Source organism: Buteo buteo, chromosome 13 (genome assembly GCF_964188355.1).
Source record: "Buteo buteo chromosome 13, bButBut1.hap1.1, whole genome shotgun sequence".
Lineage (NCBI taxonomy): Eukaryota > Metazoa > Chordata > Aves > Accipitriformes > Accipitridae > Buteo > Buteo buteo.
Genome location: NC_134183.1, coordinates 32901741 through 32929576, shown reverse-complemented (window position 1 = coordinate 32929576; position 27836 = coordinate 32901741). Strand labels below are relative to the sequence as shown.

Here is a 27836-nt window from a genome sequence, read left to right as displayed (position 1 = left end):
TAAATTTGTTCTTCATTTGTTTCCATTACATGTAAATTTGTTTATTATATGTGAACAGGGTCATTGTAAGATTTGTTGTCGTATTTGCTCTCTTTGAGGTTTTGGAGTTTTTCTTCAGTAAAATGCGACTACATGAAATAGCCTGTATTCCTTTTTGCAAAGAAAACTCCCATTTATTCCCAGAAGGTTTAGATGTGGGAATTACACAGTACTGGGTTAATGTATAGTTCATATTGATCTGCTTCATAGTTTAACACTTTTCTCATTCAGTGTTTGTCTTTTTGAATGTTATTAATGCTCTTCTGTGTTCTGCTTTCTGTCTGTCTCTTCTCCTTTTCATTGCATTTTCATGGCTCACTCATTCAGCGGCAGTCTCGGGGATTCGGTTGGGTTAACATGGAGGTGATGTGTTTGCTTAGGATATAGTTGTTTCATCATAGCAACTTCTCAGTGGTGCTGTAGAATCAGTTATTGTTGTAGGATGTAGCTTGAACAATGAAGCACAGTTTTCAGTTCATGGTTCTAGTAGAGTCAATTCCTCTATCTGATTTTTAAGTGTAACAGTGGAAATTATAGTCTGCCTTTTTCTTTGATTCTGGGCTGCACATTAATCTAAATCATGTTCTGCATTGTAGTATTAACTCTGTAGATAATATTATGATGAAATACGAGTTTCCATAAAATCTAAAGTATGCCTCATATTCACCATTAAATTAAGTCACGCTTTTATACTGGATTAATGATAATCAGTACAAAGTTATTTAATTTCATCAATATAACACTTGCAAACAACTCAGGCTTGTATGGACACTGACATACTGTACAAGTAAATCAAATGAAAATTTGTCCTCAAGTATAAATACTGCCAACCACAAAACAAAACATCTGGCCCCAAAAATTTTCATTATGTGAATCAGTTATCATTAATTTCATACAAATATGCAGAGACTGAAACCAGTGGCTGTGAATAATACCCATGTGCCAGTTTAAACATGACATATGTCTAGCCAGGCAATTAAATGTATGTTATGTTTTCTTATCCTAAGTCCTTATTTTATTGTTTGTGGTTTTTTTATTTTTTGGTAGGGAAATCTTCCACCAGATTATCATATCAGCCTAATAGATATTGGTCTTGTACTTGAATATCTCATGGGTGGAGCTTATCGCTGCAACTATACTCGAAAAAGTTTTCGGACCCTTTATAATAATTTATTTGGACCAAAGAGGGTAAGAATGAGTTCATTCTGGATGTGGCCATCATGCTGATGGTAAAAAATAAGTAATACTGTGTTTCTTTGTCTTTGTGAAACACTACATGTTAAATTCTAAGGAAATGCTACAAGACTGAAGTTGAAACTCTGGTAGTAAAGTTAAGTAAGGAACCTGTAAAAAATCTGTGTTAAAGGATGGGAGGACCCAAAAGGTGGTAAATACATTGATCTGAAGGTGAATTTCCTCCTATTTCAGTAGCTTACAATCCAAGCATTTCTAACTGTGATGTTTGTATATTTACTTACATTCTATGATTCTACAATAGTCATGCACCAATCCTGAGAATATCAAGCATGGCCCTTGCTTTGTTAAAAAGTCTGTTCTAAGCAAGTAGAATAATTTTCTTCATTAGCTCATTTATTTGGTTGGTTCAGCTTTGAAGGTCAAGTGAAGCTTCCTAGCCTAATTACAGAAAGCCCCACACTAGGAAACACACTAGGAAATTAGCCCCGCAGATGGTCAGAGGGCCACTCAAAGCCCAAGTATTCTGTAGCTGAAATATAGTACATATATAGTGTAGTACTATCTGACGGAACAAACAAATAAACCTTTTACATAAAATGTAAACCAGAGATTTCACAATACAACAGAGGCATTTTTTTAATGCGAAATTGTGAGAGATTTGAAGATCTGTTATATTTTTTACTATTTCCTATGGGTATCTCTACCCTGTGTGTGCTTATAAGCATGATTTTTTTCGAGCTTTTGTGACCATGTGGTGATTTTATTTCTCAAAGCAGTATATTATTGAATGATTAATTTAACTCTTCCATCTGAATCAAAATATTTCACTTGAATGCAGGATGGAAAATATTTTCTAACCCATTGCCTTCCTGCAAATAAAATTAGGAGGAAGATTAATTAATTGTACCATTATTGGTACAATTATTTAGAATAGTAAGTTTAATAATAAATACTGTATGTTTGTAAATGAAAATGTGTTTTTCCTTGGTATTGTTTGGTCTTTGAATTTTCCCTCCCATCTAACTGATTTTCTTTTCTATTTTTAATATTCAGCCAAAAGCTCTTAAACTACTTGGGATGGAGGTAAGTGGGATTTATTGTAAATTACTGTTTTTATTGGAGCAGTTCTTGGTACAGTTCTGCTCTAGCTCTTAGCTTTTTCACTATAACTGTGGTTTAAAGTAAATTTCAACTAGACAGGATCTTCCATTTTGCAAACAGCCTATGAAATACTTCTGACTTATTTTTATGGTTAGGGTCTTGAGAGCTGCTTAAAGCTTTGCTCAACAGTCTTCAGGCACTTTTAGCACTATTATGTAATAACATATTCCATGTTGGAACATATTGTAGATTTGATCATTCAGATGTGAACATCGATGATACTCAAAGAGAATGTGATCCAGCAGTGCTACTTACGGTCAAATCCCCTTTAACCATGAAGTAACAATTTATGCACAAATGAGGTTTTTATCATAGAGAAAACATTTAACTGGTGTCGTGGTTTAACCCCAGCCAGCAACTAAGCACCACGCAGCCGCTCACTCACTCCCCCCCACCCAGTGGGATGGGGAAGAAAATTGGTAAAAGAAGTAAAACTCGTGGGTTGAGATAAGAATGGTTTAATAGAACAGAAAAGAAGAAACTAATAATGATAATGATAACACTAATAAAATGACAGCAGTAGTAATAAAAGGATTGGAATGTACAAATGATGCACAGTGCAATTGCTCACCATCTGCCGATCGACACCCAGTTAGTCCCTGAGCGGCGATCCCTCCCACCCCCACTCCCCCCAGTTTATACACTAGATGTGGCGTCACATGGTATGGAATACCCCCTTGGCCAGTTAGGGTCAGCTGCCCTGGCTCTGTCCTGTGCCAACTTCTTCTGCCCCTCCAGCTTTCTCGCTGGAGAAATCCTTGACTCTAGACTAAACATTACTTAGCAACAACTGAAAACATCAGCTTATCAACATTCTTCACATACTGAACTCAAAACATAGCACTGTACCAGCTACTAGGAAGACAATTAACTCTATCCCAGCTGAAACCAGGACAACTGGAGTGAAAAAACAAGGTGGTCTGACATGTTAGGTGCTGTCCTCCACTATGAAACATCCTTGCTACTGTGATGGCACCATGCTTTGTAAATGATGAAGCTGGTCCAGAATTTTGGGTCCAACCCTTGCCTCAATTACTTGTGTGCCTGCAGAAATTTTGAATTGATCAGAATCAAGTCTGGGATGATGCCTAAAAACTCGTTCTGTTTTGGAGGTAGTTGCTTTTGTTTCTGAAAGAAGTATTATTATAGACCAGGAAAGCATTTACTCAAAGAGGTTAGGTACATTTCTCTATGAAGTATGCTTTTATTAATGCTGTGATAGTATTTGAACACAGTATATGTACATGTTGCTTGTGTTACATTTGATATGAACTATGCCCCCACACAAAAGCCTCTGTTTCCTAAAGCAGATAAGCAGCTTTCTTTTCTACAGAGAAAGTCCAGGTTATGTTTAATCTCTCTGACCAGCTTCCTATTTTCTAATGGCTCAAGGCCAAAAGCTCAGACCCTCAGACGTGCGACCCTTTTTAATCAGCATGGATCACACGTAGGTTGCTTAGTGCTTCTCCAAAAGCACATTTTGATTTTCCTATTTCTTTCAGTGAGAAATGTTTTATGTGGCACAAACTGAAGTGTTCTCTCCACTTGACAGTGGGTGTAGCCCACTCCCTTCTTTCAAGAGAAAGAAAAGGTGAAAAGAAGAATTAATATTTATTTTGCTGTAGTGGTCAGTAAATTGATGCGACTCCAAGTGTTTGGTTTTTTTTCATTTCCAGTGTTAGCAGCTCTAAAACAAAAAGTTTAGACTCCTTTGCACTTTATCTTTCTTACCCAGGCTTCTGTTTTGATTTGATTTTCCTAGTGTGGCAAGGACCTAATTTTTGGTCCTCTATTTGAGATTTTATGTCCTGTGCTTCAGAGGTGCTCAATACTTTCTTCATGTGCATGCAATTAATGAACCCTGAATTTTCCATAAGAGGCAGAGGTCAGCACTTGCAGTTCTTAAAACTGCTTGAAGAGAAATGCATACTTAATTGTTAGCTGAAGAGTTGTCTTTCAAAACCTGGTGTGTGAGGCTGAACCCTGAATTTGGATTTAAGTTTGTATTTTGTCAAAAAATAGTGCATTATGCTGAGCTTGCTTTAACAGGAACTAATTTTGTAGAATGGTAATTGCTTTTACTTGCAATCCACTTCTGAGATTGGCATCAAGGTCTACAATGATGATGAGCTCTGTCTACACCTATATATGCAATGTTCTTCCCACATTACTTAAACCCTAATTTTCCCAATCATGGCTTTTTTCCCTTCAGGGTCCTGCTTCATTGTCAGTACTTCCCTTCAGTTACTTCCATGCTGGTTCCTGTAGTAATGGCCTATCCTCCCTATCCCTTTAAGAAACGGGATACTTACACCTTCTGTTTGCACTGCATACATAGGAGGAGATTGCTTATTCAAAGGTGAAAACTCCCTTTAGTATCTCACTGTTCTTATAGATGCTATCTGCCTGTCTTTTCCATTTGCATGTTACCTCTCTCTCCACCTACATGTCAGTCTGAAAACTGCTTTGATACCTGTAAGATATGCAGCACTGTTCTTAAGGAATAAATGCAGACATATCAAATCAGAAATTACATTGGAACCTATTCATAGTGAATTCAGGTTTGTTAAAGCTCCATTGACACTGCAGAGGAATTCATTAAATATTAATTCATTGCAAATCAACTTGTGCAATTACATGTGCCATAGAGATCTACTTACAGTGCAGTATAAAGTGATGCCTTCAGTACCATAGGAGTCTAACTGTACTTATCCAAGATGGGTGACTTGTAATTAAGAATGCAAGAAACGGTTCTCTGAATAAAGTATTAAGCTGTGTGTGCTAGCCCAGTGCATGCTCTGTTACCTGTTGTTCATAGTTTTATCCCTATTGGCATTCATTGTAGCAAACATCAAAAACAAATAGAACTTTATTAACATGTCCTTTCAATACTTGTTCTGTGCATGGTGCCATTGTCAGGTAAGCTGTTAAAAATAGATGGGAACTTTTTTTTCTTCTTTTCTTCCCAGGATGATGAGCCTCCCACCAAAGGGAAGAAGAAGAAGAAGAAAAAGGAGGAAGAGATTGATATTGATGTGGATGACCCAGCAGTCAGCCGCTTTCAGTATCCCTTTCATGAACTGATGGTATGGGCCGTGCTGATGAAACGGCAAAAGATGGCACTCTTCCTTTGGCAGCGAGGGGAGGAAACCATGGCCAAGGCACTTGTGGCCTGTAAACTGTACAAGTCTATGGCCCATGAGTCTTCTGAGAGTGAGCTGGTGGACGACATCTCTCAGGATCTGGACAACAACTCAAAGTTAGTAGATGCAGAGCAGACTTTATGTCTCCTTGATATAGGAGTCTGACCTGCTGAGAAGCTTTACTTTTAGTAAAGTAAAATTGATTTCTAGAATATAGGTTCACAGAATGCCATTTGGAGCCGATTTATCAACAGTAAACAAGCCAAAATGTGGTCTCAGAATCTGAAGACAATACTAGCAAGGAGAAGACTTGCTTTTTTTTCTGACAGAACACATTCTTTCTTCAGCTTCTCTGTAAAACTAGCTAGTTTTATTTCACAAAGTTATTTTCAGGATTTACTCACATAAATTAAGAGGTATCTGATGATATATCTGAACTGGCCTTAGGATGTTACTGGTCTAAGCTAATTCTCTGGTCACTAAAAATTTGTTTGGAACCTACATAGACTGTCCAAATCAAGCGAGAGGCTCAGTTGTTCTTGTCACTGTACATGTGTGTGGAAAAACGTGACCCCCTGTGAATGGAATTAAAACCCCAAATGCAAGCAAACACTGGTTTCTAAATCAAACTTCACTGGACTTATTTTGCATTTTCCAGAGATTTTGGCCAGCTGGCTGTTGAACTCTTGGATCAGTCCTATAAACATGACGAGCAGATTGCCATGAAACTACTGACCTATGAACTGAAAAACTGGAGTAATTCTACCTGCCTGAAATTGGCTGTGGCAGCTAAACACAGGGACTTCATTGCTCACACATGCAGCCAGATGCTCTTAACAGATATGTGGATGGGGCGACTACGCATGCGGAAAAACCCAGGCCTTAAGGTATTTCTGTTCAGCAGTTGTTTTCAAAGATGAAATTTGTTGCATGTTACACTACATTATACATAGTGTATATATTAGAACAAATTGGGCTACTAATTACAGATGTTTTAGGAACACACCTGTTTTAAAGCTAATTTTTTTGGTTTCCAAATTCAGGATATCTAAGGAACATTACCCCATGACAAAAGAAAATATAAATCCATAAAAGGCTTAGCGTGATTGGAATCTGAGAGTGAAGTTGTGGCTTTCAATGAATGATGAGAGCTGTTCATTGAAAACATACACCTTTGATTAAAAATTAGTTGGATACAACCAAAAAGATCTCCATTAGGTGTCCATGCAAAGGGAGTAGAAAGAAAATGAACCAGATGTGGACACATGCTTCTTACATTGCTTAATATTGTACCAGGAGACACAGAGTTGAGACTCAGTGTTGAAAAGAGTGAAATCTGTGCAATTGCATTGTGTGAAACTATGTGATTTTTATTTCCCTCTTCTGTGATTTGATGATATGGTCTCTCTTACTGATTTTTATATTTCCCAATTGTTGGATTTACAAAAAAAACAGTAATGTGAGGAGGCTGGCACAAAAGAGAAACATGAGTGAGCCAATGTTAAGGAAGCAGAGTAGTGTTTGCTTGTGTATGTTTTCATGTGAATATAATCCTTTCTTTGTTATATTATGCAGTTGCTGTCACCCATGTGGCAGCTCATCGTGATGGTGCCACCTTCAGTCTCACCTCCTTATTTCCTTAAATCCCCCATTACTGACAAAGTGCCATGTCTGTCTTCCCAGGTCATACTCCCAAGCTTGCTGACATACACATTGCACTCTCACTGTCATTCTCAATTTATTTCCAGTTTCCCATGTCTCCCTCTTAAACCTGTTGAAAATCTTCAAGCAAGTGTCCTGCCTTTCAGATTGCATCATGGTGCTTTCTAAATCTGTTTATTTCCTTTCTTTTCTCCAAAGGATTAATCAACCTGCTAATGTTCTAGTTTCATTACCCTCATTCTTTTCTTTGCTCCATTTCTGTACTTCGGCAACTTGTGCTTGTGTTTCTGTATCTCAGCAATCTCATATAGTAAAAGAACTCTCCCGGTGCTATCTGCAAAGCTTCTTTTACCTTTTACAAGTTTTTTAACTATTAAAACTAATGATAGTAGGTGACTAAAGTAACTATAAACTCCAGTAACAAACCTGAAGCCCTCTTCCAACCGCCACTGTGTCCATTCCATGGAATTTCTCTGCACAACTCTAATTCTGGAGCACAATTTCTCAATTGCAGTGTATTCGTGGAGATGGGAAGCCTACCAGGATGCCATCTTTCCATACAAGACCTTATTGCCAATGTTTCATAAGTGCTACTTATTCGTTTGTGTAGGTTTGAGGATAGCAGAGTTTCTTGAATACTATGCAAAAGAAAATATTGTTTCTGGGAGTTGCCTTGTTATAAAATCTATTAATGTAAACAAATATTGCCATCTGAGTTGAGTTTTTTCTTATTGTACAGGTTATAATGGGGATTCTCTTCCCTCCCACCATCCTTTTCCTAGAGTTTCGGAGTTACGATGATTATTCTTACCAGACATCAAGAGAAAACGAGGAAGGCAGAGAAAAGGAGGAGGAAAATGTGGTCAGTAATGGAGATTATTAGGAAGTTCTAATATCTCAGAAGTGCTCAGTTTTTTAATTTCTCTGATTATGCTATAGGTCACTCAGGTTAAAATCTCAACTGCCTCTGTGGGATAAAAATCAATGAAGAGTTTTGGGAGTGTATAGGCCGGATTCTCAGGGTGTGTAAATTATCTGTGTAATTGCACAGTTTTATGGAATTTGTATTTTTAAAAAGACGTCTGTTGCTCAGAGGAAGCATCGTGTGGTTAACAGTTGGGTGGGGCTGTAGTTGAGGGAAAGCTACTATTTTTACTATTGTATATTGATGAAAACTGACAACTTTGGTCTTCTAGGATGCAAATGTGGATACAGGCTCCCGAAAAGGAGATGAAGAGAATGGAAATAAAAAACAAAAGAGCCTTCCAATTGGAACAAAGATCTATGAATTCTATAATGCACCTATTGTCAAATTTTGGTTCTACACAGTAAGTCATGATGATTAAACTGATAGTGATCGTTTTTCTCACACCTGTGAAACTTAAAGGATTCCAAAGTAAAAATAATAGCCAAGTAATAAGTAAATAGTACTGACTTTAATGGCATCTGATGAATAAAGTGCTCCCTTTATTCAGAGAAAAATGCATAGACAATGAAACAGAATGAATAACTGAAGCTTATGCTGTGGGCCTCTAAAGCTCCTACACACTTTGAAGGAGGCCCTGTCTCGCTAACCATATGCCAAACTCGGTGCAAGCTCCACAATCCAGTCACTCAATCCAAACTAGGCTGGATCCTCTTGCTTTCTAAAGGCTCTGGCTTCTGTTCTGTGTTGAAATATACTTTAGGACCCAACAAGTAATGCCATAGTATCAGTGCTTGCCATTTACTCTGTTGACAGTTAGGCTCAGATAAGTGCAACTGAGATGGAAGCACAGATCCCAGTCTGCTAAGACTTAATAGGTAATTTTCTCTCATTTAAATAATTGAAACCAATCTAAACTAAACTATTTACTTTTGACAAGCATCTGATTTTCTCTTTAGTGCATCAAGAATTATCTGGCGCTAAACTCTGTTTTAATAAAACAGAAAAAGTATTCATGCTGCTGCTCATAAATTTTGTGTGCGCCCTGTAAAAAGGATACTGGTTTCTTTTTTAATCAAAGTTAGGACTGCCAATGCCTAGTATGTCATAATATTATCTAGGGTTTTAGTTTTAGCGCATCGTTAATCACAAAACACTACTGATCCCTTTCTGCTGCCTGTATTAATAATTGAAAAGCAAAATTCCTATTTAATTTCAAAGAAAAGTATCCAACATGGTTTCACAGTGTAAAGAAATTACATTTTACTAGATTAAAAAAGCCCCAGGTACAAAGGGCCTGAGTGCCTTGGAGGAGTTGTTTTGCTTCTTTCAATAAATGAGGTAATTCAGCTGTCTGGATCATATGTTCCACAGCATCTGTCATTCCATCAGCTGCTGGATGCCCATGGCCTCTGCCAGTGTGCATGGCAGCTATAGGAAGAGCATTGCAGCAGGCCCGTTTCCTTCAGAGAAGAAAACCTTTTTTCTTGTGCAAGTAAGGGTCTTCAACAGCTGAATCTTTCATGCATAGCCTCAATGTATGTGTTCATACATGTTTGTATGAATATCACAATTAGGGTGGGCTTCACTTTCATGCATTATGCAGACCCCCTCAGCTAAGAGGATTTTACTGCCTTTTGTTTGGTGTTTCTTCTTAGACATGGTGATACAGTCTTCTGTGCTCTTACTGAATTAGGCTTCAGCAAGAAACTTGCTCCTGAGACTAGGGGCTACTTAAAGTAACCAAAATATCTGCAAACCCACTGTTCATGCAGATGGGTTTAAGTAACAAGTATAAGAAGAGGTGTTGTAGGGACTTATATATGAAGTCTGTATGCCTCTGGCTTCACATAAATGGTATATTCTGTGTAGATGGTCTCAACCACATTGTTACAGGGTGGAGAAAAGCAAGTGGCCTGTGTGGCTCTTTATTTCCCTACCCCTCCAGGCAGGTGCTGCTCACACCTGTTCTACTTTAGATCTGTTTGATGGTGGGTAAACATTTCACACTGAGTATCTCATTCTTTAGAAGACTCCATTTTCTCCCTGGAAAATCTTTTGGTTTATTACTGCTTTGTTTCCCTTTTTTTTCCCTGCAAAGCCATTGAATCCATTTTGGTTTCTTAACTCTGAACTTCCAAGATCTCTGAAGTTTTTATTTTGGCCAGTCACCAAAGACTGCTGTGAGGCATGGAGACACACCAGCATCACCAGTTCAACATTTACACCAGCAGTTATAGAAAACTGAGTGATAGCTCTATTGACTTACACTAATAGTCCAGAACTTCCTAATAGAAATTAGTAGAGACTGATTTTTTGTGTGTGTGGAAGTCATCTCAAGTAATTGAATACTGCCTAACTGTGGAAGGATCCTGGGATCCATCACCTAAAGTCCATAAAGGATTATTTGGTTTTTTTTAGATATCATACCTCGGTTACTTGATGCTATTTAATTATATCATCTTGGTGCGGATGGAACGGTGGCCATCAGTCCAGGAGTGGATTGTCATCTCCTACATCGTGACATTGGCTTTAGAGAAAGTAAGAGAGGTAAAGTCTGATCATACCAACATCTCATAATCCTTAAAATGAAGCTCAGTCTTAGAGGTAATAATGGCATGGACTTGTGCAGGTAGTTGAGAAGCCATACATGGGAGAGAAGATTCTCATATCCGCAGAGTCCCAAAATGCCCATCACTGGAGAGAGTTTCATTTATAACCCATTTCCATACATTACAACCTTATTTTATTGCGCAAAAACGTCAGGCAAAAAGGCCCTGAGGTCAGTAGTCAAAATGAGTGCTCGCATTCTCTTACGTGTATTTCCAAGGAGGGGCAGGGCCATAACCCATGAAGGAAACTCAGTAGGTACTGTCTTTTTATTACTGATGCAGTCCTTGATGAGAACTAGCATGCAGAGAGATGTTTTGGGAAATTAGCCAGGAGTACTATCTGACTGATCTAGTTACTTTTGTATGAGGAAGATAGCATTAAAACTTCTATTGTATTCACATGCTGTAGCTTGGTTTGCATTTAGCCTATCCTTTTCTGATTCACAATTCCCACATCTCATACTAACTGTATTTGGAGATAAATATGGATGCCAAGTCAGTAAGCCAGATCTCCTGGTTTAAATGTTACTGATTAAAACCTACAACAAAAAACGCTTAATAAAGCCAAAATAGAAACACAGATGAAAAGGTGGTCCAGAAGAGGGCCATGAAAATGATCAGAGGGCTGGAACAGCTCTGCTATGAAGAAAGGCTGAGAGAGTTGAGGTTGTTCAGCCTGGAGAAGAGAAGGCTCTGGGGACACCTTACTGCATTACTTCAGTATGTAAAGGGGGCTTATAAGAAAGACAGAGAGACACTATTTACCAGGGCCAGTAGTGACAGGACAAGGGGCAACCATTTTAAACTGAAAGAAGGTTAGTTTTCAATTGGACATGAGGAGGAGATCTTTTAGGATGAGGGTGGTGAGACGCTGGAGCAGATTGCCCAGAGAAGTTGTGGATGCCCCATCCCTGGAAGTATTCAAGGTCAGGTTTGACAGGGCTTTGAGCAACCTGATCTGGTGAAAGATGTCTCTGCCCATGGCAGGGTGGTTGGACTAGATGATCTTTATAGGTCCCTTCCAACACAAACCATTCTATGTTTCTATGAAAATGAAGTTTTGCCTGCTAGTAACTAAAAATATTGCTGCTTGAGACAAATTTTGCTGGCAGTGGAGGGGGTCTCAGACACCTATTGAATGTGACAAGATTTGTCTATTTTCATGACCATTGCTTCAAAAATGTAACTTGGGAGTTTTTCCTAATGATTTCTTTGTTGTTTTTTTGTTTTGTTTTGTTTTGTTTTCAGATTCTGATGTCAGAGCCTGGCAAGCTGAGCCAAAAAGTGAAAGTTTGGCTCCAGGAATACTGGAATATTACTGACCTGGTGGCTATTTCAGTATTTATGATAGGAGCAATTCTTCGCTTACAGAACCAGCCTTACATGGGTTATGGAAGAGTGATTTACTGCGTAGATATAATTTTCTGGTACATTAGAGTACTAGATATCTTTGGTGTGAACAAATATCTGGGACCTTACGTCATGATGATTGGAAAGATGGTTAGTGCCTTAACTGCTGTAAATTACATATTTCAGAACTTCATGGGAAACTAAATTCAGTTCTGATTTTAAAAAGAGGTTTTCCATCTGAGTAGAACTCTGAATAAATGCTGTGGAAAAAGTTGCCATGTGAATTTTACACACACACACACACAAGATGCAATACTCTTGCTAATAATTGCTTGATTAGAGAGGGATTTTTTTTTTTTTTTTTTGAACAAGCCTGTGGAAACTTGTTCACTTTGCCTGCCTTCTGCCTCCCAAAGCCATAGCAATAACAGATTGCCAGTACACCGGGATCATCCACAAAACCATCAGTTATGGACAAGAGATGATACAGCAATGATTATATCATCTCTTTGCAACCAAAGAAGAGGTCTGTGCTGAAAGCACAGCATAGTGCACTTGATGCAAAAGAGAATAGAGATAGCAAAGATTTTAGCATTTTAAGTCTTCTTAAATATAAATCTAGTATTCATTTAAATGACTGGTTTTACTGCATTTTTATGTATGCTTATTTCATGATCAGTAGTTAAAGTCACAGAATAATATCAGGAAAATTATCCAGGGGAATGTTTTTGTTCTCTCGGTACTTTCTTGTTCAATGCATGCTGGCAAACAGACATGCTGGTGCTACTGTACTACCTGGTGATGATAAGAGCCTCTTTATGGTCTCTCCATGCAGATGATTGACATGCTTTACTTTGTGGTCATCATGCTTGTGGTTCTGATGAGTTTTGGAGTAGCCCGCCAAGCTATCCTGCACCCAGATGAGGAGCCTTCTTGGAGACTAGCTCGCAACATCTTCTATATGCCCTACTGGATGATTTATGGAGAGGTGTTCGCAGACCAGATAGACCGTAAGACTAGAATTCATAGTAAGAGTCTGTTTCCTGTTTCTGAGGCAGATGATCAGATCCAAATTAATGATTGTTTTTAATTTGGAAGTAGTGTTTTGTCTTTGTGATTATATTGTTGTTTTCTTGTGACAGACTCCAGAGAGACTGAATAGTTTCCTGTTCCCCACCTGCATGTTCTGTCTCTCAGTTTATATTCAAATTCAGTTAACACTGAGAGTGATATAGTCTGGAATACTCTCCTGTCCAAGCGTATAACTGTATTAAGTGTTTTGTTTACTTGCAGGGATCAACAGAGATCATTCTGAAATGTTCTTTTGAACCAATGTTTTACTGATAGTCAGTTCCAACAGAAGAAGAAAAAAACCATGGACAGGAGATGAAAATACACATGTACTTTCATCTCGAACTCACAGCACAGGCAATGAGCTAATACATTTTTACTCTCATTGATACATCTATCTACTTTCCAGAAATGTTTCCATTTCATAAATCACTCATGTTCTTCTTTTCTACACCTGTAGAAAAAAAACAAAACAAAAAAGGGAAATTCTGCTTGATTAGCTTTGGGTGTGGAAACAGCCTTTGTTATATAAAAGCTGCACAGTTTAAAAAAATAACTGTCAGTATTTTAGAGGAGATGGAAACTGTCATGTTACTGCTAGTTTTGTGTTAATATTTGAAATTTGTACAGTCAAACATGCAGCTGGCCTCTTCTAGTGTGTATCACATAGTTTGCACTTATTTCAGATATAGTGGCTATTTCAGCATTGTGTATGTGTTATTTCAACCATCTGCATATATTGACAAGTAGTAAAGTGGAAGGCTGAAAAAACTGTGAGGTCTTAAGTTCAAAAACCATGAAGATCCATCATGAGAAATCTTTATACCAAATGTCATTAAAGTGTACTTTAATTGCTTAGAAAGGAATAAAATGTCATTAGTCTGTGTTGTGGTTTAACCCCAGCCAGCAACTAAGCACCACACAGCTGCTTGCTCATTTCCCCCCCGCCCAGTGGGATTGGGGAGAGAATTGGAAAAAAAAAAAAGTGAAACTCGTGGGTTGAGATAAGAACAGTTTAATAGGACAGAAAGGAAGAAACTAATAATGATAATAATAATGACAATAATAGTAATAAAAGAATTGGAATATACAAGTGATGCACAATGCTATTGCTCACCACCCACTGACTGAGACCCAGTTAGTCCCTGAGCGGTGATTCCTCCCAGCCACACTACCCCCAGTTTATATACTAGACATGACATCACACAGTATGGAATATCCCTTTGGCCAGTTTGGGTCTGCTCTCCTGGCTGTGTCCCCTCCCAACTTCTCAAGCCCCTCCAGCCTTCTTGCTGGCTGGGCATGAGAAGCTGAAAAATCCTTGACTTGGTATAAACATTACTTAGCAACAACTGAAAACATCAGTGTTATCAACATCCTTCTCATACCAAACTCAAAAACATAGCACTATACCAGATACTAGGAAGACAATTAACTCTATCCCAGCTGAAACCAGGACAGTCTGTTTCTGAACAGTGTACACTGTTCCAAAGATCATATCATCTTTGTTTTCCTTACGAATGCTTGTCTCATTAATGTAATTTATGATACAGTAAATTACTCTTGACTAATAAAAGGTCAAGCCAGCCGTTTATTGTCTGTTATTGCAGTTTCAGTGCACATGTGAGCCAGGATAAGCTCAGGATCTCTCAAGTGGGTTAATTCTCCCATGGGGGAGGAATAGACTGTAACAGGGTATCCATTACCTTTGTGCCTCATAATGTGCATTTAAATGCTACTTCACTTTGAACAAAGAATGTTTGCCAATGTAGACAGTTTGATTTCTTTATAACTCAAAACTCATACCTTACCAACAATACTGATCTCTTTAGTGTAAGTGGTGTCCCAGACTTCTCTCATGCTTGCAGTAGTTTCTCAGTTATATACTCAGCATCCTTTGAATTAGAAATCTTTCTTCAGCAGTGCGAAAGATTTCGGGGAAAAAAAGCTCAGGCTTTCCAGTTACACAAGTTCAGTCCAGCTACTTGCTCCACTAACCTTCCCAGGTCAGAAGGTTTGCTGCGTCGGTAGCTTAAACATAAGCTAACTTGGAAATGAGTGGTTTTGTTGTTGTTTTAATATTGAAATAAAAGTGGCTACACAAGGACTTCTACTGGTATAACTAGACTGCATTACAATTATTCTGTAAATTTCTTATGTCTAGAAGTCTATGACTGAGTTCTGAAGATCTTTCTGCTTTCAATAAGAAATTTTCACACTGATCTTTCCGTGGTTCTCTGTAAACACACCACAAAAGCAACCTCAGAGTCATTGGGGAGTGATTGCTATGGGCAGTCTAACCTGACACTGTGGCAAGTGCTTATGTGTATTTTTGCCAAGGCCCATGAGTGTAAACAATTTATGGAAAAAATATTACATCAAATTTTCTACCTGAAGGAAGGTGGTTGGACTTTTGTCAATAGCTTCACTGAAGATAGGATGTCACCTAAAGCTGAAGATGACAAATCACAGAATTGCTGAGGTTGGAAGGCACCTATAGAGATCATCTAGTCGAACTTCCCTGCTCAAAGCAGGGTAAATTAGATCAGGTTGCTCAGGGACTGTCCAGTCAGGTTTTTAATATCTTGAAGGATGAAGACCGTGCAGTCTCTCCGGACAACCTGGTTTAAATGGAATTTCCCATGTTTCTATCTTTGCCCACTGCCTCTTCTCCTTTCACTGAGTACCACTGAGAAGAGTCTGGCTCTGTCGTCTTTACTCCCACCCACCATCAGGTATTGATAACATTGGTAAGATCTCCCTTGACCCTTTTCTTTTCCAGGCTAGATTATCCCAGCACTCTCAGCCTTCCGTCATTTGTCAGATGCTCCAATCACCTTAATAATCTTTGTGGCCCTTTACTGGAGTCTTTCCAGTATGTCCATGTTTGATTTCTATGGGGTAGCCCAGAAGCAGGCACACAAATCCAGATGTGATTTCACCAGAGCTGAGTAGACGTGAATAATTACCTCCCTTAACTTGCTGGTAGCACCTTTCCTAATGCAACCCAGGATGCTTTTGTCTGGTTCACTCCATTTAAAAGATGTCTATGAGCAAGAAGTTAGTGGCATCTAGTACGCAACAGCAACATAGTATTAAACAATAGAGAAACCTGAGTTTCTTTCAATAGTGTGATTTTTCTTAACAGTCACCATTTAGGGGTTGGCAAGCAAGTATACATACTGGTGGTCAAAATGGGCTTTAATGATACTGTACACAATAATAACATCAGTATCATGACTATTAACAGAAATGTAGCTATTAAATAGAAACAGCTGGCAGACTCAAAGCCAGGGTGGTTCCTAAAAAAAAAAAAAAAAGGGGGGGAGGAGAAAAAAAAGAAGGAGGAAATGTTTCCATAATAGCTAAAAGAATGATTTAATGTGATAATTTTGAGTTGTTTTGTGTTTGTGGTGACTGCCAGTTTTGTTGACTTGCCTGAGATACCGTGTATATTTAAATGATCATCTGCCAGAAGCATTTTGTGATTTATTATTAATATCATGAATTCACTGCCATATGTAACATTTAGGGAAAACAACATGAAAAGGAAATTGCAGAATGCAATGCATTTTTAACAAAGATGTTTCTAAGCATATGTCTCTACTGTTCTGACATTTGACTTGCTTACCTTTTCTTGGTGGCAAAACTGTATTTTCAATCATCTTTTTTATGTTTTTTTTTTCTATATTATTCTATTTTCTTTCTTTCTTTCCTGCCTCCTTTTATATTTCGTTCCTTTGGAATGCTGTTCAGTCTATGCCATGGAAATTAATCGTAAGTCTCCTGTGGAGAGCTGACTATCTCATTTAGCTGAATATGTTCATTAATCTTTTTCTTCACTAGATACTAGCATTTTAACTATAGGGCTTATCCAATATTCAGGTGTGAATCTTGTTTTTCTACTGTAATAGTTTTATTTGAAAAGAAACAGAGGAAAAATATTTTATTGTAATACAGATTGTAGGTCAGAAGTTTTAATTGAGCTTATGTGGTTGCTATGACTTGTCTCTAGTACATTGACAGTAAAATAATCCTTTTTAAAAATTATGATGCATGAGTGTCATGATATAATTAATTCCTTTTGATTACTTACATACAATGTTAGTGTTTCTTTGGCAGTACTTTCATTGGTCCATGTGAATAATATTATGATTTGCTTGACTTTCCTGTTATACTTTTCTTATGATAAACAGGAATAATGTAGGTCTGATGTTTGAAAAGCAAGTAAAATATATTTTATTAATCATAGTCTAAATATCTCTTTCAGTCCACAGTAAATAAGATTAGTCTCTTTTCAAATTGAAGTATTTTTCAGGTGAGATTGAAGCATTGGGGTTTTTGCAAAATGCTTAAAAAAATAGTTTGTCTATTCACATAAACTAAATCTGTAATGAACTCATTGTGAAACTTAGTATTTACTAGAGATTTCAGCTAAAGAATTTGTGGTTGATAAACACTTTGCCTGCTACTAAATGGTTTCAAAAGTTAGCCTTGTATTTGAAATAAGATACATTGGCACAGCATTTAAAGACAGAACAAACTTGCTGCATTTACCCAACTCTAAGATAGCTCTTACCCCAAGACAACCTATGTATTCTTAGGATTACTTCAGGCAATTTTTTAATATCAAATTGATCAATATTCTTAATTTTTGTCTCATTCCCACCAGTCTATTTTGCTGTTACTATATAATTTTCATTTTATAATTTTATCTCTTTGGTTTAAAATTTTATCTGGAATTTAGAATTATTGTGAAAAATAAGGGAAACAGAAATTGGCCTGAAAGTGGCGGCAAGGCCACCTGCTGGCAACATGAACAGCCCCAGACAGGACAAGTAATAGTCTAGGGTCCATCTAGGGCAAATAGTCTAGTGCCCAGTCTAGGGCAAAATGAGACAGGGCCAGAGACAGAAGAAGGGTCCATCCAGGGGACAAACACAGGTCCAAGGTCCATCCAGGAGGCAGGGCTGAGACCTGCACACCTGACAGAGCTCAGGCAGGAACAGGTATGCATAGAGGGTGTAGGCGTGGATTCCAGGTGAAGCTGGTCAGGATCATTAAGGCCTCTTTAGTACACTCAGAGCCCCCAATAAAGGTTTAATTTATGCTCAGCAATCTGGGACCACTAAGTAAATCCTTTTATATCTTTGGCAAGGTATGCACAGAAGTTTCGTTGGAGAATTTTTTTTTAATTCCACTATTAATATGTATATATGCACATTAAGACCTTGTCCTAGACTATTACGATGAGAAAAAGAAAATCCATATGAATTTGAAGAGGAAGCCACACTATACGCAGTAAACTTGGAGCTACCTCTCTGTTCACTATTATGGGGAATTATTTTTGTATGCTGTAGTTAGAAGCAGAATTTGAAGCAGAAATTATACATACTTGCTACTGGAAATAAACCGATAAAATTTGTTTAGCTTGACAAATTTTATGCATGTGTCATCATTAAATAAATGTGAATAGTGTTTTTAAGTATCGGGCAATTTATTAAAAATAACTTTCATGTTTTTTCTTCAGCTCCTTGTGGGGACAATCTTTATGATGATGATGGTAAACGCCTCCCTCCATGTATACCAGGGGCCTGGCTCACTCCTGCTATTATGGCCTGTTACCTCTTGGTAGCAAATATCCTGTTGGTAAACCTTCTGATTGCTGTCTTCAAGTATGTAAATGATCATGCGGTATCTTTACTTTCTTATTGCCGAGATAAAAGTTTCTTTGGGAGCCCATCAACTGATTTTGCAAGGGTTTGCATTCATACTCAGAATCTAATTAGTCTATGAACATGACTGGCAAATACTTGGAATAGTGTATATACTGGGAAAGAGTGGAGGAAAGGTTGTTTTGAATTTGCCAGCAATTGCAGTAATGCATATGAGAGAATCTGGCTACTTGCAATTACCATTTGGTGGATAGTGACAGGCCTCAAGACTGCTATAGAAAGATTTAAAATAGAATCCATGAAACCTGCTACATACATGATGGAAGCCCATGTAACTACTAGCAAACATGATTCTGTGATAGAACTGCAGGATCAAAATCTGAACATCAAAAGCAGGAGGCATTTCCGCTATTGATACATCATCTGGCTGCTTTTTCTTTCTTCTTCTTGTTTTGCTTTTCATTTAGACAAAGAAATTAGGGCCTTGCAGAGTTCTTGTATGACCCAGAAAAGGAGTCTATATTGCCTTGAACCAAGAGAAAGGACGGCTACATGTTGCCAAGATCTGTGGCCAGTCCAAGCAATGTGCACTGTGCATATTCTTAATGTTATTCCACAAATCTATATTTAGAATTCTCTGGAGTAAAACTAAATAAGTTTCTGCTGTTTATTCTTTCTACCCACAGTTATGTTGCATGCTTTTCCTGTCATGAGCTAGGGACTGAAAAAACAAAACAAAACAAAACAAAACTTGAAATAACTACTTGCTAGTAAGACTTTCCGAACACACCACCTGAGAAAAGCAGGTGATCCATTTTTGATGCCCATAAACAAGTGGTGTGGAAGGGCTTGTTGGCCTAAGTAGCTGATGTCACAACCACAAAAATAGTTCATTGTGTGCCTAGAAATCTACAGCTCACAAAGCCTGTCTTTCATTTGATGTATGTAGCTTAAAAGGTCATGAATTTTGAAGTGCTCAAATGCCAGTCACATCGCTAGGGGAAAGGCGAAGAATCTTACAATGGTAGCTACTATTGGCTGAAGGACCAAGGAATCAGCAGTTTGGGAAGTAGGTCATTCTGTTAACTCCTGCCACCCCAGCATGGTTGCAAGGGGGTGAGATCTAGCTGGGGAATTCCTGCTATGCAGGAGACACAGAATGAAGGCAGATTGTCATTCATCATTGGTAAATAATCTCCTGTATACTTAGCCAAAAGAAACCAAAAGCTATGTGAACTCAAGAATTCTCTGATTTCAAAGAGATATTTTAACTGGTTTTGTGACTGTAGATACTCTAAAGCACAGTAAGTTAGAAAAGAAGTGGACAGAAAATATAAAAAAGGAAGTGCCAATATCATCATCATCGTCATCAGAGTGAGCTGTCTGAGCATACTTTAAAATAGCTTGAAAAGCTTTATCTAAGACAGAACATAAAGTCTGCTTTCTCTTAGTTGGTATTTCATAACCTTGACTATTGTTATCTCTGGATTGAATACTATCACTTATACTCCTTCATATCCACTGAATCACAAAATAAAACATCTTTATAACACACCTTATTTTGGTGTAGAAATGATGAGGCCATGGCTTCCAAGAACAAATTCCTTTACAAGAATATGTACCATGTTTTTGAGTCAGAAGTTTGAGTGAATAAAGTTTGAATTTAGGACATCTTGTAAAACTTGAAAAGTCTTCTATGTAGGTCAAGCTGATTAGCATATTAAAGGCAAACTATGTGAAGCTTCTGGGTTTAGCATACAAAATACCTTTCATGGATTTAATACTTTGTGTAATATCAAATACTGGCATGTGTTAAAAGAAATACTTTATAACCAAGCCCCAAAATACCAACTATGTGATTCATAAATTGTGCAAGTTTCTTTTCACTGACACCTACAAGACTTTATACAGTAGGAGCAAATAGTCTAAGGTGGTGCATAAGGGATGCAGAGCACCTTCTGCTTTGCTGTCCTCAAAAGGAGTAGTGAAATCATGAGTTCAAGTTAATCATCAGTTCAGCAAGTTCAGCAGCATCAACAGAGAGCTGAACCAAGCAAGTCATGTGGCCTCATGTTGTTATTTAGCTGCTACTTTTTTCAACATAGTACTTGCTCAATGGTAAGTAAACTTAGGGGCTTAATAGAAACTGTACCTATGTTCCCTTTCAGCAATACCTTCTTTGAGGTAAAATCAATATCCAACCAAGTCTGGAAGTTTCAGCGGTACCAGCTGATCATGACATTCCATGACAGACCTGTCCTCCCACCACCAATGATTATCTTCAGCCACATCTACATAATCATCAAGCGAATCTGCTGTCGCTGCAAGAAGGGTGAAGGAGACCAGGATGAGCGTGACAGGGGACTGAGTATGCAAGAAATCTTCTCTTAATTGAACTCTTTGCACCATATTAGCAGAAAGCAGCAGCTTTTCCAATGCTGAACTACTTTGTTCACATTGACGGTCAAGTGTATTTGCAGAAGACAGTATGGGACAAAATTTATATCAAGTTAACAGCTCTTGAGCTCTGTGGGCTCCTGAGAATATGCAATGGTGTGCTGCTAATGAAGACTTTCTTTAACGTGCTTTCTTTAAAACAGTGAAATGACATCTACTTAATCCAGTTTTACCAAGTTCTAGTGAAGTCCATATGTTGGGAAGGGCAAATAGGAAATTGAGAAGAAGGGATCACAGTTTCCAATGTCATCTGTAGTGTCAGCTCTGATTGTGAGCAATCTGTGTCTAAGAGTATCCCCACTTTCATTTCTCCATGTTAGAGATTTACCTGTCATTTCACAGGGGAGCTGTGAGGATTCTTCTCCTAACATAGTCTGTAATTGTTGATTATTATTTTCATTATATGCCTCATTGAAATAATCAGATGCTCACAATTATCCCTGTATTTCTACATTTCACAGGAAACATATTTCTGCACAATATGATTCTGAGTTAAAAAAGGAAAAAAAGGGAAAAAAGTAAATGTAATCCTCCAAATACAAAGAGACAAATTCAAATAAAGGATTAAATGTTCTGAAGAGCCTGTATTTCCCTTGGATTTTCCTTACATGATTATAAGTTTTGAAGCTCTCATCCAAAGAATGTCTAGAAAACAATCTGTTATATTAGATTATCTGTTGCCTATAACTGGCATCCTTTTAAGAACAATATTTGAGTGAAGGAACAGTCAAACTGGCAGAGATTGCCCTAGTCTTTATCCTGTAAAATCTAGTCAGTTTGTTCAATGCACAGCTCTGCTGTTAAAAAGTGCAAAGGTCATTGAGAAAATATAGCCCCCAGTGGATGGTCATAAAAGGAGATGATAGTCATAATGTATTACATTGCCTTCACGGCTGTGGCCATCTTTGGCTAAGTGCTCATTCCCTATTTACAAAATCATCTGTTCATTTAGTGCAGGAGTAGAATCTGCAGTATCCATATGTCCAAAATAATCTGCTAAATTGGATTTAAATTGACTGCCAGAATTTCAGAAAAAGGAAACTCATGTTGTGTTCTTCTGTTTTGCACAGAGTTATTTCTGAATGATGAAGAGCTAAAAAAACTGTATGAGTTTGAAGAGCAGTGTGTAGAAGAATACTTCCAGGAAAAAGAGGATGAACAGCAATCATCTAATGATGAACGCATCAGAGTTACCTCTGAAAGGTACCTATTATAAGAAAAAAACCCACACCACTTATCTGGAACAGTATTTGCCTTTTTGTGTCTTCATTATAACTAAAGTTGAGTTAAAGTACAAAAGATTTAGATCTTGAAGAAAACCACCACCAATTCAGAAGCTGATCTGAATCCTGAGTAAATATCTGTGCAGGTGCATCTCTCACAAGAGCAAGCTTTTTCTTGTTCCTACTAGTATGTCACTAAGGCTGCTGGTTTGGGAAGCTTTGGTGTAAGAACACTTTTGTTCATAATGAATTTTTTCCCTCTCACCCATCTGAAGATCACAGTTATGCTTTTTATCCGTTTGAGCAAATTACTACTTGTTGACCTTCCAACAGCTCATCCAACCATGAGAAACATGTTGGAGCTTAATGACAAAAGCACTCACGATTCTTCCCTTAGACCTATGGTTTACACTGGGGTCCAGCACTCAAAACTGCTGAATTTTAATCTCTGCCACAGATTCTCTTGGAAGCTTTGAACAAGGCATTTAGCTTTTCAGTATGAACTTCCCCATTTAAAAGACAGGGGATATTCATATGTAAATCATTAAGCTATTCTGAGGACTAGGTAATGTTTGCATATTGCTGTGTAAGCACACAGTGATAATGGCAGCAGCACTTTTTTACCAGGTCACTTGGTAGGACTGTTCCCAAAGGCTCTGCCTATTCTGTTACTAGTTCTAAGCAAGCGAAAGGATGGGGTCTTTTGTCACTTCCTTGAAATTATGAAAAATTTGCCCTGTAAGGAAAATGATACACAGTTTAAACACACTCTCACCTTAATCTACCTCACAGTATTCTGATGATGAACTACTCCATCTACTCCCTCTCTCTCTCTCCCCCTCCCTCACCCCCCATCCCCTCATTTCTTATGAAGTAGCTCTATGAGCCATATAATTCTTTAATGGATAAACATCTTTCTCTTGAAGGAAGGCCCTGAACATCTTGCATTATTATATGTGGAGTTTAAGAATAGAGAAGTAAATGAAACCTGCTACATGTATTTGCGTAGTTTCTATCACACTATTTATCCATAGCAATTTGTCAAAATCCTAGGCATTGTGGCAGAGAACAAAGCAGGGCTGATAAGCCTCACTGATTCACTATGGTCTATGGGCACAAAGCAGATTTGCATATTTCTCATGGCTTCTTGCTCCAGATGCTTTGTCACCTTTTGTGTGTGAGAGCAAAAGAATGTTAATTTAATTTCCACAGTTGATTTACTAGTGTATGATCTCTAAGTCACATTCTAATGCATTATTTTTATATGCATTCTTCTGGTACCATCACTTCCATTATGATATAAATGATAAAAGAAAATGGGAAAAAGTATTATTTTAATTGAACTAGACAGTAATTCCACTCCCTTCAGCTGATTCGTAATTGAAAGGTATTTCAAGAGCGAAAGTAATCCGATACGCACCAGCATTATGTTCTCTCTCACACAGCTACAAAACCTGTTTTACAACATGTGTTGATGCTATTTTAAGTCATCCTGTGAGCACGTCATTAGAAAGTATTTTTCATATAGTTAATTGATGCTTCACAGTGAAAGGACAACTGAATGTGAAGTGGGTGGCACACTCAGAAATGTTAATAGTAGGCTGTCCCTAAGGGCTGCAACTCTTTGTACTCTCCTGACATGTAAATAAGGGCAAAGTTCAAACAGCCCTCTAATATGGTCTATGGAAAGCATAGATAACAGGAAAATGCATGTGCTTTTGATGCTACACATAGGAAAAAAGAATGAGGCATGATACATAGCACAAAATTCTGCCTTATGAAGAAATCAGTAGCTGGGTGCCTATAACAGGTTACTGCACCGTTCCCCGGCTTCTGTTCTATGCTTCCTCTTTTATACCCAACAGAGTTGAAAATATGTCTATGAGGCTAGAAGAAGTGAATGAAAGAGAACATTTTATGAAAGCTTCTCTTCAAACAGTCGACCTTCGACTTTCTCAATTGGAAGAACTATCTGGTCGGATGGTGAATGCTCTTGAGAAGCTGGCAGGTATTGACAAATCTGAGCTGACATATACACGTTCACGGGCTTCGTCTGAGTGTGATGCTGCATATCTCCTAAGGCAAAGCAGCGTTAACAGCTCTGATGGCTACAGCATGTACAGATACCATGTCGGGGGCGATGAGTTAACATATGATGACAGTACCACTCCTATGTCACCAGCCATGGGATTGCGTAAAAAAGCCCATTCTATTGGTACCAAAGAAGATGGAGCAGACCCAAGGATGCTGGTTCCAGAACACCACACCAATCTCCATTATACCTGTAGTGCTAATGCAGTCACCACAGCAGATTACAGTAAGTCTACATTAGAAATTGCGCAGAATGTTTCCAGACCCTGTTCTGGTTCAGGAGGTTTGGGGGATGAAAAGCAGGGGCTTTTCAAGAGTGATGGAATGGTTCCTCAAAGTATAAACCAGATGGATGCTGTTACAAACAGACAGTCAGTACCAAGATCAGATTTTCAGAACACTCAGTTAAAAGTAGAACGTACCAAGTTAGAAGCAACCATCTCTTATCCCTTGGACAAATCTAAAGCAATGCGCTACTTTCCTCCTGAAACATTCAGTGCTTGTCAGACCACTATGATGAAGTCAAGGAGCTTCATATTTGCACACGGTGGGAAGCTGGTTGGAGGAGTTAACAACTGGACCACAGAGTATAGTACCATCATGGATCAGGTGTGCCCTTCTACAATTGAACAATGGGCCACAGAGTGGAAATACGAAGTTGAGCAGCAACTTTCTCAAGAACGTCCTCCAGAATACCCTGGTTTTATTTCTGAAGCAGAAATGCAAGCAGAGCAGAAACAGTTACAGATGGACACAGATGATGACAGTAATGTTGGTGAAGCAGGTATGAGTGCCTCTTACACCTCTATGCCTGCCACTGTAAAGGCTGAGAAAGAGAATTTACTATCAGTAAAGCCAGAAAGGACTTCTGGGTTCCCATCAGTACGGTCAAAGAGTTTGCACAGCCATTCTCCGAAAGCCAAGTCTATAAAGGACAGATTAAATAGACCAGGACATGCCAGCAGCGTAACTAATTTGGTGGTAGCATTTGGCAGTGCAACAGAAGAACAGAAAGCTAGGCAAGAAAACCCATCCACAGAAACTGAATGTTAAAGTGGCTCATGGCCCCTGTTTTATCGACAGTCAAAAAAGCAGCATGACTAATTGAACAAATTATGGATTTTAAAATTAATTTCAAAAGAAGAATTTTGCATGTGTTTCTTTTAATTTTAAACTTAATAGATATTTGTTCAGTTCTTAAATAAATGCTTGCTGGGTCAGGTGAAAGGGAGATGTTCTCTCAGGGGCAGATAAAAAGTAGGCACAGTCCACAGATGCCAACACTATAGATCTTTCTTTGTTCCATTTTGACCTCCCTCATAAGCTCATTTACTGACAAGCTCTTTATAAAAGCTCTTGAAAGAAGGACAATATTATGTAATAATTTAGAAAATGTTTTTTCTTCTTTTTTATCAGAAGACTTCTTAAACTGAACAAATTTTTAACCAGTCTTAGTTTTTGTCCTTACCTATGCAGCTGGTTTCTTTGTGGCCATTTTTCAGATCAAACCAAAATTGTTGGAGGCAAGGAAAAATTATGCAGTCCCCTCTTTCACTTCCGATTTCATGCATGCTGCTTAGCTCCTCTTTCAGAAAGGCATAACATAGCAGTTATCATCCACTAAAATAGGTCTGAGTGGCAAAATACAGTTGTGTTTGGAGAAACCTGATTTGGAAAGCCATGTGTAGACATATTCTTGACCTGTCCTTGAGCTTTAGCGACATAATCTTGCTTTCAGGATCATATCTGTCCCCACCCCAAAGCATGCTGACAGCCTTAAACTGTTGAAAAACAGTGATCATTGTTTCAAACTGTTTAGGGAGATTTTAAGTATATGAAGTATATAGAGTTTTTAATAATATGAGTCCAAGATCTGCATTAGTGTTTTGTATAAATGGGGATTACAACAGAAGTCCATGTAGAGTAAGAATCTGGCTTTTTTAAAAATGCCTGCAGAGGAAAACCAAACCAAATCAAAACAGGAAAGGTGTTCTGATCAGAATGTAGGCAAGATCAGAATGCAGCCAATCTGTTTTTGAAGCAAATCTACTGTGACAAATTCATCTTTCAGTTTGCAATTTCATTATGATGACACATGAGGAACAAGGAACAGTTTCTAGGAGTCAGTCTAAACAAAAAATAATTTTTCCAGGTGAGAATAGAAATTCCATACATTTTCTTGAGTAAATTTCAAAAACAAATGTGAAAAGGAAAAAAGGTCTCTACAGTGAAAGTGTTTTCTATTCCTTAACAACTAAGACTGGAAAGCCACATCTATAGCTACAGTTTCCCAGCACACTTGTCTCAACAGCAGCATTCTAAGTACTAGATTTTGATAGTTTTCTTCATAATAGTGTGATGTTATTTGCCTCATTCTTCTCTGTTACCTTTTAGGAATTTTGTTTTCCCAAATACTCAGCACCTCTCTTTGTAGGGGATGCGTACCAGTGAACAGACAAGAAAGAAAACGAGTTAAAGGCATGTTACTTGTTCACAGAATACTGGTCAAAAGTTTATGCTTAATTCATTAACCATCAGGACTTATTCATATACTATTTTGAAAAGACAGAATTTCTTTTTTTTCTCCCACCATCAGCTCCACAGTTTGTAGGTCTCAGTATCCCCCTTGATAATGCTGCTTACAGCATTTTGAAATGCAGAGATTGATGGAACACTCTACAACTGCATTGACGACATCAGTTTTTTATTGTTTGTATTATATTTTCATACTCCATCCATACTTACACCTTGAAGTACTGTTACCATACTGAATGATCATGGTAACTGCATGACATTTCTGAAAGTTCAGTCATTTACCATGGATTTTTGCTAGCTTGGTCTTGTTAGCAGGTTTACTGGTTTCACTGTTGTCAGAACAGTGTTGACATTTTGCTTTTCATGTGGGCTTCTCTTTTATTCAACTTTAGGGAACTTGACGTTTTGTAAAAACAGAATGACATTTGAAATTTTTTCACTTCCATGTTTACTTCTGTGTTACCATTGTATGCAACTATATAGCCATTTTGTATGTGTGGTTAAAATAGCCTCCAATTTGCCAATGCCTTTTTATTGTTTGCCTGCACACTCACCAGAAAGTGATTCATTAACAAACACAAAGGGATGCAGCTTTTCAGCACTTTGCTAAACAAGCAGTATGCATTGTGGAAGAAAATACAGTGTGTTGCATACCTCTTGTTACATTGTCTTTATAAAATGTGTGTTAAATCATG

At 37.9% G+C, this 27836-nt stretch overlaps 1 protein-coding gene across 1 annotated transcript in view; it reads left to right on the top strand.

The window, feature by feature from the left end:
- TRPM1 (transient receptor potential cation channel subfamily M member 1) overlaps nt 1-27836 on the top strand; it is a 108407-nt gene extending 80571 nt beyond the window's left edge. Inside the window, exons 15-27 of the mRNA XM_075045443.1 lie at nt 1087-1227; nt 2290-2319; nt 5367-5656; nt 6199-6427; nt 7942-8064; nt 8399-8530; nt 10549-10677; nt 11988-12239; nt 12925-13099; nt 18691-18835; nt 21004-21203; nt 22363-22495; nt 24381-27836. Coding sequence (XP_074901544.1) covers nt 1087-1227; nt 2290-2319; nt 5367-5656; nt 6199-6427; nt 7942-8064; nt 8399-8530; nt 10549-10677; nt 11988-12239; nt 12925-13099; nt 18691-18835; nt 21004-21203; nt 22363-22495; nt 24381-25659 — 3258 coding nt within the window. The 3' untranslated portion in view covers nt 25660-27836. The remainder of the gene's footprint in view (nt 1-1086; nt 1228-2289; nt 2320-5366; nt 5657-6198; nt 6428-7941; nt 8065-8398; nt 8531-10548; nt 10678-11987; nt 12240-12924; nt 13100-18690; nt 18836-21003; nt 21204-22362; nt 22496-24380) is intronic.